The following is a 15,164-nucleotide window of genomic DNA, read 5'->3' on the forward strand; positions in this document are numbered from 1 at the left end:
GTTAATTTGGTCCACATATAAAATTTTCCTTGCAAAAGCAACAATCATGTTTTAAATGATACTAAATCCATCACATTGTGATACACGGATTGTTAAATGAAATTCTTTGGAGATAAAAGAAACGCGGTTATGCTGTTATCGGGTTATGCCATTCCTTACGTCATTTAAAAATTATATAATGGTATTCTGGTACCTGTTCAAAGCTTATGGGTCCTTTCCTCTAAAAAAAAACGTTTATGGGCCCTCAACCAAAATTTTTGGGCCTGGCATATTCAAATGCTGTAGAAACCTTATCCAATTCAAGTGTGAAAAAGCCCAATCCAAAGAAACAAAACAGTCAGCATAGTCCAAGGATTTGAATGAGCTAGGCGGCCCAACGAAACAAGACATTAAATAAAGGGTTGAATGAGCTAGGCAGCTGGCAGTTGGGCTGCACCTTTTATCAGGGTGTGGAAAATTGACAACCAGCTACATTTATCAGCCGATTAATTCGAAATTCATATGGTCCAAGGATTTGAAATCCATCTAGATTTTCTGATAATCTTTTGAAAAGGATGTCGGACCCTTAAGATGGAGGCCCGATACGAATAAATGTTCCAATCCAGCCCATCAAATCCACACTACAGGTATTGCTCTCACCAGTGGGGTGATCAGAAGCTGGAATTGGACTAGAGTTGGTGGACTATAATCACTATATGGAGTTATTTTAATATGTATGAAAAAAATAATGGGTTTTGAAAAGTAAATAAAATATTAATTTCTTAGTAGAGTTGATATAGATGGGCCCACATATACCAATTAAATGGTTTTTTTTTACAATGTGAGCCATTTTGTTGGTGCAATTTCTTTGAAGACAGAAATTGATTGAATATCTGCTACGCTAACCTTGGACTAAAGCCGTGAATCACAGTTCTGATGTGACTCCAGAGGATGATGAGGTGAAATTAGATGGGGTCTAGAATACATCGAAAGGCCGTGATTTTAGGTTTTAGCCTAAGGCTACGCCCCGCGTAGGACATAGAAGGTTTCACCTCTGAGAAATTGGACTCTCAGATGATAACAAATTAACAAGGCAGTCAAGCTCGGCAGAAATCAGCTACTCCACTTGGTGTAGCGCTGGGCTAAAACCCTTAATCACCGCCTTTGATGCGTTGCTGTGACCCCACATCAGAGTTACTTGATCCAATTCAAGGCGGCTCCACTTTATGACCGACCATAGACCACTTTAAGACCGACCACTTGTTATGATTAATTGACGCTAACAAATTAACTACATTGAAAATATAGGGAAAAACAAAAAAAACAAAAAACAAAAAAATGATTCCAGGGGTAGTAGGCCAAATTTCTAATTCACGCTGAACGCCATCAAGACTGATGGATATTTCTCGGAGATTCCTGAACTCTCTGTCAATTCAAAGGACAACAGTAAGCTTATAACACTTAATGATGGACAACTAACATGTTTCACAGACCCAAAGATTGATGCAAGCAATAATAGCTTTATGGGTTTTCTCTAATTCTGTAAAATGATCGCCAGATCAGTAAGGTTCATTCATCTGTGAGGATGCTTGTTGATTAGTTAAGGCACAAATCTGGGTTTGGCTTGTGATTTGTATCAGCATGAATGCAATCATATTAGTCATTTGTTTCGGTATTGCGCTTTTGATTGGCCCTTCTGGTTTGGAGTATTTATGGGTAAGCATGTTCAATCTTCTGATTCTTATAGCCTGCATCCATGTATTGATGCTCGTTGCCACCTCCCGAATATTGCTTTGTCTAATAGGCTTCACAGCCATCTATATGATGCGATATTGGCATTCTTTTGCAATAATCAAATTACTGACTTTGGAGTAAACCCTCTCATGGATGCTTGGTGCAAGATTGATTCCGTTGGGACACTCCCGTTATGGGCCCTAATCATGGAGCTCTTGGCTGTGCTGCATCACTGGCTTGAATATGATGAAGGGTTTGTTCACTTGTTTGCTGCAGTGACAAGGGGCCCTATTCAAAGTGCCGCAGGCAGCATGGAATCAGAATAGATTACTAGTTCACTACTCGGGAAGAGAAAATCTACAGGTATTTTCAAGTTTCCAATAGCAGGTGGAACCGTGGAAGTGGAGTCTCTTCTTATAGCATTGATGTTATTGGCAGGTGTTTTAGGTTTCCAATGCTATCTCTCATGCATGCTGTAGTCTGTAGATGATAATCTAGACCAAAAACAAGGTCTTTTCGACTGAGTTTTACTTCTGAAAATAGATCTTGAAAAGTGGCACTGGCAGCTATATGATATCAGAGCAGCTTTCCACAGGAGGAAAATAAGTGTATTAACTTCCTGATTTCGTCTGAAGACATGCTCCAGATGTGTTTTGTTGTATCATGTATTAAGTTTTGTATTTGCTAAATTTATTTACTAAAATGTATTTGCTAGATTTATTTTCAAATGACCGGTCCAAACTCTGAATCAGACCACACATGACTTGATTGACCATTTTTTCTTTGCAGAGAAACGTATTTGTTACAAACCTTTGGTTCCCATCTTGCCAAATTAGTGTCATTTCAGTACTGCAACACAACCCGAGAAACAAACAATAAATGGGTTGTTGTGATTGCAAATTTGTAACAGAGACTTGGGATCAACTGCCACCTGCACCAGGGTGGTTAGAGGGACAAAAAAGAAGAAAAGATTCTTCATTTCCCTTTTGTGTTGTCTATGCTTTAGTTCCTTCACTTGTTTTTATTTCCAGTGTGTAGGTACCAACAATAGGATGACATCTCCAATTTGGTCCACCACCAAACTAAATATGCACAGTTACCCCCACCCCAAACCCCAAAAAGGGAAATTTCATCGGATTACTTCTGCTTTTGATAAAAAATATGGAATTTCTACTTTTATTTTGCTCATCAACATCAAGTAGATCAGGGCCATGTCAAAGTCAAGTTGCTTTAGCCTTCCATAGTTTCACAATTGCAGGAAGGAATCATATTTTACCTGCAAAGTAAGCATTTATGGGATAGTGGTTAAACATGCTTCTATGTGCAAGACTTGGTACCAACTTCCTTCAACTACTAAAACAGATGATTTAAGTAACCCAGTTTCATCTTACCATACTCAGCTCTAAATCTTATCTCAGAACTATTCCCTTAGAAACAGCATCATGCTCTCACAAACCCAACTTAGCAGACTTATTCATCAGGATCCATGTTCATGAGAGTTTGACAAAAGTTTGAGTTATGGTTGCCAACCTGACACAACCCTCCTTTAACCAGGATTTGGACCAGCAGGGTAGTAAGGCAAGCTCAAATAGAACAAAGAACAAAGTTCCAGAACAAAGTTAGTTGAAATAATTTATCTCTTTATCAGTTATTTGAAATAACCTTCTCAAGTGACAACAAAGAACAAAGTTCCAGAACAGGAACAGTACAAGAAAGGTTATTTTTTAGATTTAAATGACTTTGGGATACAATATTAAACGCCAATTAGTTACATTGGCTGTTACAACCAACAAATTAATTTCAGCCACTGTCAAGTCACTTTACATGGGCTAGAAAAGTTTGAAATAAATTAGCCCTTGGGCATTCGAATTTCAAACTTACAGCCTTGAACATCCCTTGCTCCCCAAAATTCCAGGTTACAATGACAAGCTACAACAATGATGTGATAAACAGGAAAAAAAAATTAAACATTAGATACCAGGTAGGTACAGATCCTCAATGGAGAAATGCCAACATCCAGAAGAGACTTCTGTCTGATCACCATAGGATAACAGTCCGGAGAAGTGAGGAATCAGCTCTGCTATCCTTAATCTTTAGAAGAGACTTTCAAGTATTTTTGGAGAAGACATAGTCGCCACACATTTAAACTGCCAACATAGTAATAACCATATTATGAAAACAAACTAGTTTTATAATTTAGATAAACTGGTGAAATGCTAATTGTAGGAGCCAGTTCTAGACAAAGTTTTGCAGTAATACTTCCTAGTATGAACTTAAAATGGCTATGCATTAGGGATATGCCAACAAGAACAAACAGTGATCAAATTGTGACCTTTTGTTGCCTGTACTTTTCACGTATAGCATGCAGGGGGCAACCTTTGGTATTGATTTGCAAATCTTGAAGTGCTAGAACTGTAATTTTCATATCTGATGCCTTGTAGGTGGTATAGTACTCTAGAGTTGCGTTCTGCAGGAATTATAAATAAAGTTAAGGCACTACATATGCAGAATAAAAAGAGTGGAACAGAGAATCTGGAAGAGAATAGAAAGGACGCAGACCCATGGGTGACATTTCTGACCCAATGTCCATCTGGCAAGGAATACAGCAGATGCTGCAATGAGGGAAGGAAGGAACTTCAAGAATGCATACTCAACCAGAGTTAGCTCTGCTAGATAATTGGCTAAGAACTCCAATTCAAGGCTAGGGACCTGTACATAGTACATGAACTTTCAAAACTATCCTCTATCTGAACAGAAACCAGAATGTGAAATTGCTTTCTCCAACCCTGGTCCAATGAAAATGAGATATTACCTTGTAAGAAGCTTGTGCTGCTCGAAGGAATCTCCTGTTATTCAAGAAGTTGAGAAAAAGAAGAATGTTTTAGAAAGTTCAATTGATATGTATCACCAAAGCTGCCATTAAAAATTATAAATATTGTTGAGCTCACCTCAAAAATGTTTTTATGGTAGGTGTTGATAATTGAAAGCCCAAGTAGTTCAAGACTTGACTCTCCATTTTCAGGACCTGTTAGTCTACTTCAGTCAGAAACCATAATGCTAAACAAGGGAGCACAGTATTCTGGTAAAACCAAAAAGTTCCAACAAATACAGTGTGGTTTTCTTTTCCTTTAAATGTTATATGTTATATGTAGACAAAGCCTCAAGCTTTTTAACCGAGCCAATAATATAACTACGTTCATAACAATCACTAACGTGTGCAGTGCATGGGAAAATAGGGATTGTACATCTTATATTGATAATTTGTACTAATTACAATAGTGATATCACATTGTGATCACTTGATTATATAATTAGCTTGTTCTATAACTTTATTATAAAGCCATGTCATCATAATTTTAATATGTAAAATGATTACATGTTATCATCTAAACATCGTTCTTGCTATGACATTTTCTTTTTGACCAACCTTGCTTACACTGGCCCTTTTTATCCCTTGTATATGCAACCAGGGACATGGAAGGGAATTACTCCCCACATCATTTCCCGCTGGCTCTGGCCCCTAAATGCAGCCTTTGATAGTTATATGGCAAGAAGCATCAAGAAATACCAACAGATGTTTATACCAAAAATAGATGATTATCTAGTTATCTCAACTACATGAATCTTGTTCCACCATTCTGCACCATTCAGTGCCATATCCATTGTTAACTTTATCTAGTTGCTCTTATATTTTAAAAAGAAGTACGACAGCATAATTTTGATGGTAAAATACATCAGAAGCAATATTAAAATCAGATAATAATGTTGGTAAATATTAATAAAATCATATTACTAGTAGTAAAAATGTATGTGCATTATTAATAATAAATGAATTTTATGTTTCTTTTTTTCATGCATTCATGGGTTTCCTGTTTCCACAGGTTTCTAGGCAGTTACTGTCAACTGTTTTATATCATTTGGTTTGTTCAAAAACTCCAGGCTACTTGTACATCATACTAAGTTAAAGTGTTCCTTGGTTTTCCTTGCAAAAGTCTTCTCCTTCAGCCATTCCAATAATAAACAAGCAGTTATTGACAGTTGACACCTTCAAAACATCAAAGAAAAGATAAAGGTTAAATGGTTAATCAGGGTATACTGGTAAGTATATTCTCAAAATAGTATATAAATTCCAAATTATTAAAAGAAACTAATCCAATATGGCTAGGGATTATAATACAGCAACAGGTTTTGTAAAATATCTTATAGTCAATTTTCCTAATGTCTAATATGCTTGAATACAACTGTGAAAATTCTGAACTAAATAAGTCAAGAAAGAAGTGTTTTAGCAATAAAAAGCTGCCAGAAGAAGAAGATAGTGATAATCGTTCACTATTTTTCTTAACGTGCTAAGACATATCCCGTCCTTGACCCCAAATGCTGATAATTTAAAGGTATGACATTGTCAAACATTTCAAACACAAAATTGGAAAACAATTTCAACATTCAACTCTAGGAGACATCATATTTCACAGCATAATGGTGCTCGATAAAAATCAATCATCAGTTTCTCAATGTCATAACAGATAAAATATATCCTACCCATTCTTGATCTCATATGCCAGTAACTGAAAAGAAGAGGATGAAGGCATTAACATCCAATCAAGGATTACGAATTCTCACATGAGATATGACAAGAACTCAGTAATACTTTGAGCCTTGATGGATAGCAGTTGTTAAAGGTACATAGTAGAGAAGTCTTGGTTCAAGTGAATGAGATAGAGCATTATTATTTTTCCCCTTCTATAGTATACATTGCTATAATTTATTCTGTTGGTGAACTCTTAACAGTGTAGAACAAGACAAGTTTAAAGGGAAGCAACAAAATTACCTCTCCTCTTGTGTAGGTATTGTCTGTGATGAAGCAGAATTCTTCAACACGAGGAGCACATATTTCTTCATACTTCCTTCAAGTCATAAATAGAAAAGAAGCAAGTTGAAAATTCCATCAGCAACACAGTATACATTTTGTCTAGTTTTTCATCACAATAATGATCATATGTTTTCCTTAATGTTTCAACTAACTATTCATTCTTTAACTATAAAGGTTAGAATATGCCTAACAGACATTTATCATCCCCAAGTTAAAAATCACTACAATGATATCTGTAACTAATATGATGGAAAAGCAAACTTAGTCACACTTCCCCAACAAAAAAAAAAAGGCTTGCATCAATTCTAAAACAGAAAAGTCCAAATACAGAGGTAATCACGCAAAACATGGCTATGTTCTGTTTGGCCTCCCATTGTATTGAACATGGATTTTTGTTCCCCAAAACCAAGATGAGATAGATTTGTTTTTCCTCACATCTAAGAAGTGGAAGAAAAACAATTGCTTTTTTTCTTTATTATGTACTTCATGCTCCCTTTCTACAAGGTGAAGATCATAATTCACAATTAAGATCACCCTTAAAATAGATTTGAGAAAACACACTGTCACCAAAGGCTTACAAAGCTATTATTTGAAGACTATTCAATGGAAAAAAACCCTTAGGACGGCAAGGCTGTCTTTGAACTGGCAAACATAAAGTCAAATCCCCCCACATTTGCAAGTTCCAAAGTTTCATGCAGTACTGCAGTAGTGTCCTTCTGGAGACAAATAGTGGATTCTAGAAACCAGCAGATTTCTCCTGGTTAAGGGAGGGCTGTTTGTACAAAGTGTGCTATTCAATGGAAAAACCTTAGGACGACCAGGCTGTCTTTCAACTGGCAAACATTTCTAAGGTCAATCCCCCATATCTGCAAGTTCCAAAGTTTCATGCAGCAGTTTCTTCTTGAGACAAACAGTAGAATACAGAAACAGCAGATTTCCCCTGGTTAAGGGAGGGGTGTTTGTTTTATCCTCCAATTCATTTCCACCCTAATCCAACTGAGCCACATGGGAAAAAATAAAGAATAATGCAACAAATTCCACTATGAAGGTGGGTACTTACGAGGCTATTAGCATGCAGGTGATGCCAAGCAGTTGCAGTCTTTGTCTTTCAATGAAGTTTTGAGAAAGAAACCGATCAATGAGATACACAGTAAGATAAAGTGTATCTGGAACCAGTTTATATTCCTCAGAAACCTGAAACATATGCATTCATGATTAGTGATAAACACTTTCACCATCAATTTTCTATCTGGAGAACCCAAACTGATGCTTTAACCTCTTAATTTGACCATAAGACTGCATTATACAGTGCATATCACTCAGGTGCTTTCAAGATTTAATAGTGGGATTTCTCATTTCTGGGACTGGTCCTCGCAAATTTTTTAAGAAAAATATAAAGGAAATGCAGTGTCAGATTGCCATCATGTCAATGATCAATAAAGTGAAAAGAGGAAGTTAGACCATGACAATATGGTATCAACACGTTACCCTATTGTCAAGGTTGGTGATTCTTGCAAATTTATAAGCATCTGAAGTTGATCCTCAGGTTTTGAGAGTAGAAAATATTGCTCAAGCTTTTTAAGTCTTTTGGTATTGATAGAAGAGAATATGTTGAAGTGTTGGGGAGACCAGATGGGGTTGAAAATGGTATGTTTCTCTCAAAAAAAAAAAAAAACGTTTGCATCCAAGAACAGGGCATTCGTGAGGAAAGTTAGATTGTAGAGATGAAAAGGAAAAACAGGGTGGGAGTTCAGAGTTATTATAGATGATTCAGAAGGGAAGGAGGAGGAACTTAGAGGAGATAAGAAAAGTGAATAAAAACATAGACTTGTGTAAGGTAATAATACATTATATTAAAAATAGCATAAAGCCCAACCCCAGCACAAGCTAATATTTCAAGCCTGAAGTGCAGGCTGGACCGGGCCTCATCCTAGATTAAGCTCCTTATACTAAATGCTAAGCCCAAACCATGATAAACCCCACCAAAGGAGTCTGGAGTTAAGTCTGGATTTAGTATAGTCTTAATCTGAGTAAAGGTGTGTTGAGATGAATAATATAGTCTTAATCTATGAGATTTGGGAAGGGATGGGTATTGGTAAAATGAAGAAAGGTGGGGAGAGGAGGAAGGCACAATCAATATTTGAAGACTATTTGAAGCAGAGTTGATTGGATGAGGATTATAGGGGTGGTTTTTTTGTTATGTATGTGAAGGAATTTTTATTTGTATGGGGAGTTGTTATTTGTGCTTGTGGCCTGGTTTGCCAAATAGTAGGATGGGGCCATAGTTGTTTGGTTCCCTTTCTTTGGTGATTTCCTATTTGACTCTTCACCTCTCTTTTTAATGAATTCTTTTTTACTTTACTAAAAAAAGTACTGCATTAAATGGATTTTTTTTTCAAAATCAGTACCCTGCATTTTGTTACTCTTCTATAGCCAGATTAGAAACACTACAGAAGAACAATAGTTTTTCCAAAATTAAATCACTTCAGAAAATTCCTTTTTGTTAGTTTTATTTAAATTTTACAGATGTTCATAAGAAATACTACAAGTTAGAAGTATATTTCCAGAGTTAATCCATTGAATGATGAATTTGCAATTCTAGCACAATATTTTCCACCCTGCAGACTTGCAGCAGCCTTTCCCATGAAACAAAATACTGGAATGTTGAATGCACAGACAAAGATTGCCATTTCATTTTATGTTGGATCACAAGGCCTAACAGAATTTTACTTGCTCATGTTTTCACATTATAGTATATTTATGTCAACATATGTGGATGTAGATACATTAAAAGAAACAATGCAAACCTCCACAAGCCAATCAACCAAAATTCCTCGCATACTTTGGGTGATATCTCGCTGTAGTGTTTCCATAAAATCAGAACAAGGTCTTCGGATAAGCTGAGTACAAGTGAAGCTTTACCATTAGCACCAAATGTGTTATTGATGCAAAAATGAAAAGAAACAACATAAAGTAAAAAATATATGCAAATTCTTTGCAGTAGTAAATAAAGAGTAGAAGGCACAGAAGATTTGACCTTAAAACCAATAACTTGAATTTATTATTGCAAGAAACATAAACCCTGGCTTTCAAGTCTTAAGTTAGAAAGGGAAACTTCTAAGTAGCAGATTGCATATAGATCCTGGACAACTAAAAATAGGCCATTTTGCAAGTTTTGAATCACAATGTGTCCTGTGAAATTTTTTAAATAGAAAAGCACTGTAATATACTTTAGTTCAAGCATGAATGCCCAGTTCTTCATTTTTAAGTTCTTGAGTTGAAAATATCAAGGTGCTGACCACCCTCTTTGAACCATATTTTTTAATTTTCTTTTTCAATATGAAGAACAACTTTGAAAAGCATGTGGTATTGTGGTTTTTTCATAAGAAGGTCATTACCCAATGCTGGTCCTTTCCATCCAGAGTCTTGGGCAGATAAGAGTGGATATGGACATAACCACCAGCATTTTTAGTTTGAACTGGCTGGCTCGAACCCATATATCCCGTGCATGATACCTGATGATTTCCATCACATAGAGCAATGGCCCATATATTTTGGTCTTTCGCCTTGTCATGGTTTAAAAAGAAAAGGAAAAACAAAACTTGAAAACTGTTGGTGAAATAATTTTTAAAATAAAACCCAACACAATTTTAACAGAAGTCTCCCATTAAAATTTTCAAAAGGGTCATATGTATACTATTCATGGAGTTTTAAACTGCAGTATGCCATGCATTAAAAGGTGGATAAGTGCATACATCTAATGACATAAAAAATAAATAGTGCCACAAATTGTATTAAGAACACAATAAACACTAACCTCCGCAACACGTAAATTACTATAGATGTCAGGGGCATAGAGGCCGCACATTTGAGGATCTTTGAAGTCACAATCAATATTTGTAATGTCTTGACCGCTCAAAGTTCCTAAGCCCACACAAAGCTTATCCACATCTGCAATAACCAATTGAAACAATATCACATTTGGTACTCTTTTCTACATTATAACGACTGGGAAAGAAGAGAAAGAAGTGTTAACTGAAATGCTAAAATGCCTCTTCCTCCACAATGACACTATCCCCTTTCCTCTTAAAACATTGTCCTAGTTCAGCCAAATTCAGCAAAATATGGCCCACTTGTATGATTTGCTGCAGAAGTCTAATTTTTTTGAGAAAAGGTAAAGTATAATTGTATTGATGTAAAAGGTTCTTCAAGGGTGTTGCCCGCAGATACCAAAATGTAAAATAATGATAAGAATAAATGGGAAATTTATTTACAGCACTATTCACAAGCATGAGTTTGCCACCACTGGATAGAAAAACCTTCTTCCAACCTACTTGTTTGATGTTTCTTTCAAAACCCTTCAATCTTGGGATCTCATGACTCCTTAGACTTGTATTTTGCAGCAAGTGGTTTGTACGTATTTCCCTGTCTCTAGAATTTGTATTTACTTCATATTATTTTCCCATTTAGTGTATAGGTCATATAACTTTCCTCTTGATGGTAGAAATGTTTTCTTAAATTAAGTCCCCACTCCCCTGTAGAGCTAAGTCTCATAGTATGAAACATAGAAAAGAAATGAGAATACTAAGTTGCTTCTGCATGCTAACAACAAGCATGGCAAAAATCTAAAGACTCTCAAGTTGTGTATCATTTAAAGATAGCTATCATTTTCAATAACATTATTGTCAAAACAAAATCTTTTTTTTTCCCTTTTTCTTTCAAGCAACATATACACACACAGAGAACACACAGTCACACAGGTAGGATGAATGTTTGTCCTGCCATTATTTCAACTCTGTTGTTGTTTCTTATATTAGCAGTAGCTTAAACCAATAAATCAGTACGTCATAAAATAACCTAATGAGTCTGTCAGAGTTTTACCACTGAGACCTAAAGTTAAAAAGTTACACTTAGACTTTTGCGGCAGATCATACAATAAATTCATATAAGGTTCTGTTTAAACTTTGAAGGACTTGGGAGTACAGATGAATTAGAAAGCAAACCTTTGTTTGAAGGACTTAGGAGATGAGAAGGTTTTCCAAAGACCTGGTCTCCAAGCTTATAATTGTCTACACCTCTTTCTGTTGTGTCATTCTCCATCTTAGGTTGCATTGGCACCTTTTCTTCCAAATCTTCGGTAGCTGTTACTTTTTGTGGTTCAAGAGTCACTGTTTTCTCTATCATTTCAGCCGTCCTTTTATTAACATCTTCTTGTACCTCAGAATTTTTTGCAGCACCAGCAGAGCCCACCTTCAAATCCTTCTTTGGAGGACCTCTTTTGCCCTGCCTGGAATTCTTATTGTGTAGACCAGAAGACTTAACAAGAGCCAAATTCAAATTTTTAGACAAAGAAAGGGAAGGTTCTATAATGAATGCAAGATCCCCAATACCAAAAACAGAAGAATCTTCAAAATTAATAACTGAGTAATGAATTGTCAAAACCATCCAATAATCTAAAATATCTGTTTATGCTTATGCAATTAGAAAACATTCCGAGATTGAATTTTTCAAGTTCTGTGCAGCCACTGTACAATGGAATTGATAGATAAAATAAGGATCAAGGCATGTAGAACAAACTACAAAGGATGGTTCCCTGACCTTAAGTTTAGATGCATTGATGCAGTTCCTATATGAATTTTCACAACAGATATTTGTTACATCCTTAAGCACTGCCCTCCTTTTATGCTGAAGACATGCAGTGACTGGAGCAATAGAGTTGTTCTCATCCAAGGCTCCCCTTTTTGAATTTGACCGTAGAATCCGCTTCTGATCCTGTTTAATAGACAGATTCGAAGGAAGCATCCCACTGGATGCATGAATTGCTGCAGCTCGAGATCGTGTTATACAACCAGTAGGCTCATGAGAAGCAGCAAAAGCCATGTTTTCTTTCTTCATATTTACAGAACTTGTCAAAGAGCAAAACTGTTTTTAAACTGAAATTAAGTTCATTGGAACCTGCAATTTGTACAGAGGCATTAGATGGGGCCTAAAGATATGAAATTCAAAATCAGAAAGCCAACAAAGCCCATGAAAACAAACACCAGAAACCCTCCCTTAGTCTACAATCTCAAACTCTTAAAAGACATTTTCATGAAAAAAACAATTTCTCACTAACATAGAAACCAACAAAAGGTTGTCCTAAAATATGTACAAGATGGAAAGTGACCAACAGCAGCAGAGAAATTCTGATTGTTGTTGTGAAGGACATTAATCATCGGAGATCAAGAAGACCAGGACAACCCCATAAATCAATTGGGATAGCATAATGTTTGCAGAAACAAACCCTAAGGAAAATATTAATATTTATGAAAACAATCATGTCAATATGACTCCAATAAAATGAGTAATATCATTAAGACAAAGGTATAAGAATGTCAAATTACAAGTATAGATGATTCATTGAACAACAATATTCAATGACATGTAGAAATCAATCAAATAGGACTTGATCTTCAAAATTTAAAATTTCATAATTAACTTGGTAACAAAACCGAAAAGAAAAATAAAAGAAAACCCCAAGATCAAACAAATTTAAATAAAAAAAAAAGTAACTTAGTCCAGCAACTTGAGAAAATAGTCCTATCCCATCAAAACAAACAGGCAAAACAAAAATCAACCGGGCAAGAAGGCATGCATCAAAATAAAATAGATGCGTCTTTTCAAGCATAAAGCCCAAATTTTGTCGCATACAATCAAAACTAGACCTAGATCGTACAACAAAAACATGCTGAATTAATCCATAGAATGTCAAGAAAATTACAGAAGCAGAAAGGATGAAAACAGGCAAACTAAAGCCAGCATTTCAAGACAAATTTATACAGTGTTGATAACAAATACACATTCTTGGTAGATCATTGCTCTAAATCTACAACATTCTCCAAACCACAACAAATCCACACCCCCTAATTGATCAGAAACCAAGAAAGAAACCAATTCCACAGTTCAAAGAAAGATAAAAAGAAAGAACAAAAAATAAAACAGCAAAAAAAATCCACGAAAGCTAACCTTACTCTGCTATCCAAGCTCCAAGACCTTCAATGGTGGTCCGGAGAACAGAGTAGGGTTTCTGAGTGGACGAACATTCAAGGGCGGTAGAGGAGAGAGCTAGAAAGAGAGAGAGTGGAGTGAGCTTGCGAAGAGAAACAACAGAGACGAACCATCCTAAAAATAAGCGGAGCGTGAGCGGGACGGCATGCAGTTCAAACTTCCAAAACAAAATTGAAAAAAAAAATGAAAATAAGAATAGTGCATCAATTTACAGAAACGGCCCTGACATTTGATCCAATTGACTAAGACAGATGATAACATTTTGGAGACGAAAATAGCCATCATGTTTTCACTTAAATACCGATTGTTTTACGGATATGTCATATGTGAAGCGTTGGCGGAGGGTATTTTAGCCATTTGAGTACGAGTTTTAAAGCGAATTTAAGTAAACGCCCAGCGGCGTTGGTTATCAGGTGAAATTACGAGGGTAGCCTCATTTTGAAATTTTCAAACTTGCCCAGATTTGAAGGGATCGGAGGATTTTGAAATGATTATGAGCATGGGAATTACATCGCACGTGATCTAACAACTTTATTGCCGGGAATTTCCGTCTTAATCAATAAAATAAGTTCTTTTTTTTCATTTCCTTGGTTTTTAATTGGCAAAAAAAAAGAAAATCTGGAGTGGAAGTGTGGGCCCATCATACTTCAGCGGGACCCATGAGGGAGCTTCTCTTTGATCAATCAAATTTTGATGCAATCGGATGGTCGTGAAAATTTGGTCCATTATCTTCGTAGGTATTCAAAAAATAAATCTATTTTTGAGTTGTACTTATTTACTTAATAATATTAATACGCGGTGTCACATGTAAATAAGATCCTCTCATTTTGAAAATGGAGAAATTGAGAGGGTCCAATTCAGAGCTCAGGCCCATGGTTCGTATGGAGTCAGAGATCCTCCTACGTGGTCGGATCCATCTGCTGGTTGGGTCCTTGAATCTTGAATCTTGAAAGGAGCCCATCGAGGTTAGCCCAAAACAAAAAGCCCGTTCTTGCTTCCAAGTTCGGTGAGTGAAAAATTACATGATTACCCACATGTTATTTTTCATGATTTTAACGCCAAATTGTTATGCAGTCTGTGATTGCTGGCTCGATACCCGAACCGTTTTGGCGATCAGTTTTCATGTCAGCGGTTCAACAATTCGGTCTAAATGGATCAGCTTATTATGTTTTAAATTTAAAAAGAAACAATCGAAACCATTGCCCAGATCGAACAAGTCAATAGTTTGACTTCTCAGTCAACCGCTGACCAATTTAGTGGTTTTGGCAGGGATATATAACAGTTTCAAGACTGAATCAAAACCGGTATTCTGGCTAAACTTTGGTGCTTATAAATGGCAAAGCTTGTATATTCACGGTTTTACAAAAGACGAAAGAATGAAATAATTCTGGCCACCGATTTCTAGGTCGACAGTTTGATCGTCTGATTTGAACAGATGGTTTGTTCTGACAATAAAATTTGAAAAAAAAAATTATTAAAAATAAAAAATAGCCAAAAAAATGTTGAACTGGTCAATTGTTCAACCACCTGGGTC

The 15,164-nt window shown here is 36.0% G+C and overlaps 1 protein-coding gene and 1 long non-coding RNA gene across 4 annotated transcripts; one reads left to right on the forward strand and one right to left on the reverse strand.

The window, feature by feature from the left end:
* Positions 1 to 1,466: 1,466 nt before the first annotated feature.
* On the forward strand, positions 1,467 to 4,660 carry LOC148842782 (uncharacterized). 2 transcript variants are annotated; one of them, XR_016103724.1, is made up of 3 exons: positions 1,467 to 1,695; positions 1,784 to 2,076; positions 4,155 to 4,660. It is a non-coding gene; the product is annotated as an uncharacterized LOC148842782 (long non-coding RNA). The 2 variants fall into 2 exon arrangements; XR_016103723.1 differs by lacking the exon at positions 4,155 to 4,660 and having other exon boundaries at positions 1,784 to 2,441.
* LOC148842783 (cyclin-A2-4-like) lies at positions 3,420 to 13,832 on the reverse strand. 2 transcript variants are annotated; one of them, XM_088959598.1, is made up of 12 exons: positions 13,589 to 13,832; positions 12,182 to 12,538; positions 11,587 to 11,899; positions 10,401 to 10,534; positions 9,391 to 9,483; positions 7,644 to 7,777; positions 6,542 to 6,617; positions 4,662 to 4,738; positions 4,526 to 4,559; positions 4,273 to 4,422; positions 4,046 to 4,180; positions 3,420 to 3,860 (listed from the first exon to the last, which is right to left on the reverse strand). In XM_088959598.1, the coding sequence occupies exons 2-12, from the start codon at positions 12,476 to 12,478 to the stop codon at positions 3,807 to 3,809; spliced, it is 1,497 nt and encodes a 498-aa protein (XP_088815724.1). In that variant the 5' UTR covers positions 12,479 to 12,538; positions 13,589 to 13,832; the 3' UTR covers positions 3,420 to 3,806. The 2 variants fall into 2 exon arrangements, with proteins under 2 accessions (XP_088815724.1, XP_088815723.1); XM_088959597.1 differs by having other exon boundaries at positions 13,594 to 13,822.
* Between the last annotated feature and the right edge of the window lie 1,332 nt (positions 13,833 to 15,164).

The sequence above is a fragment of the Nelumbo lutea genome, chromosome 8 (genome assembly GCF_056320005.1).
Source record: "Nelumbo lutea isolate HS-2025 chromosome 8, American lotus-T2T, whole genome shotgun sequence".
Lineage (NCBI taxonomy): Eukaryota > Viridiplantae > Streptophyta > Magnoliopsida > Proteales > Nelumbonaceae > Nelumbo > Nelumbo lutea.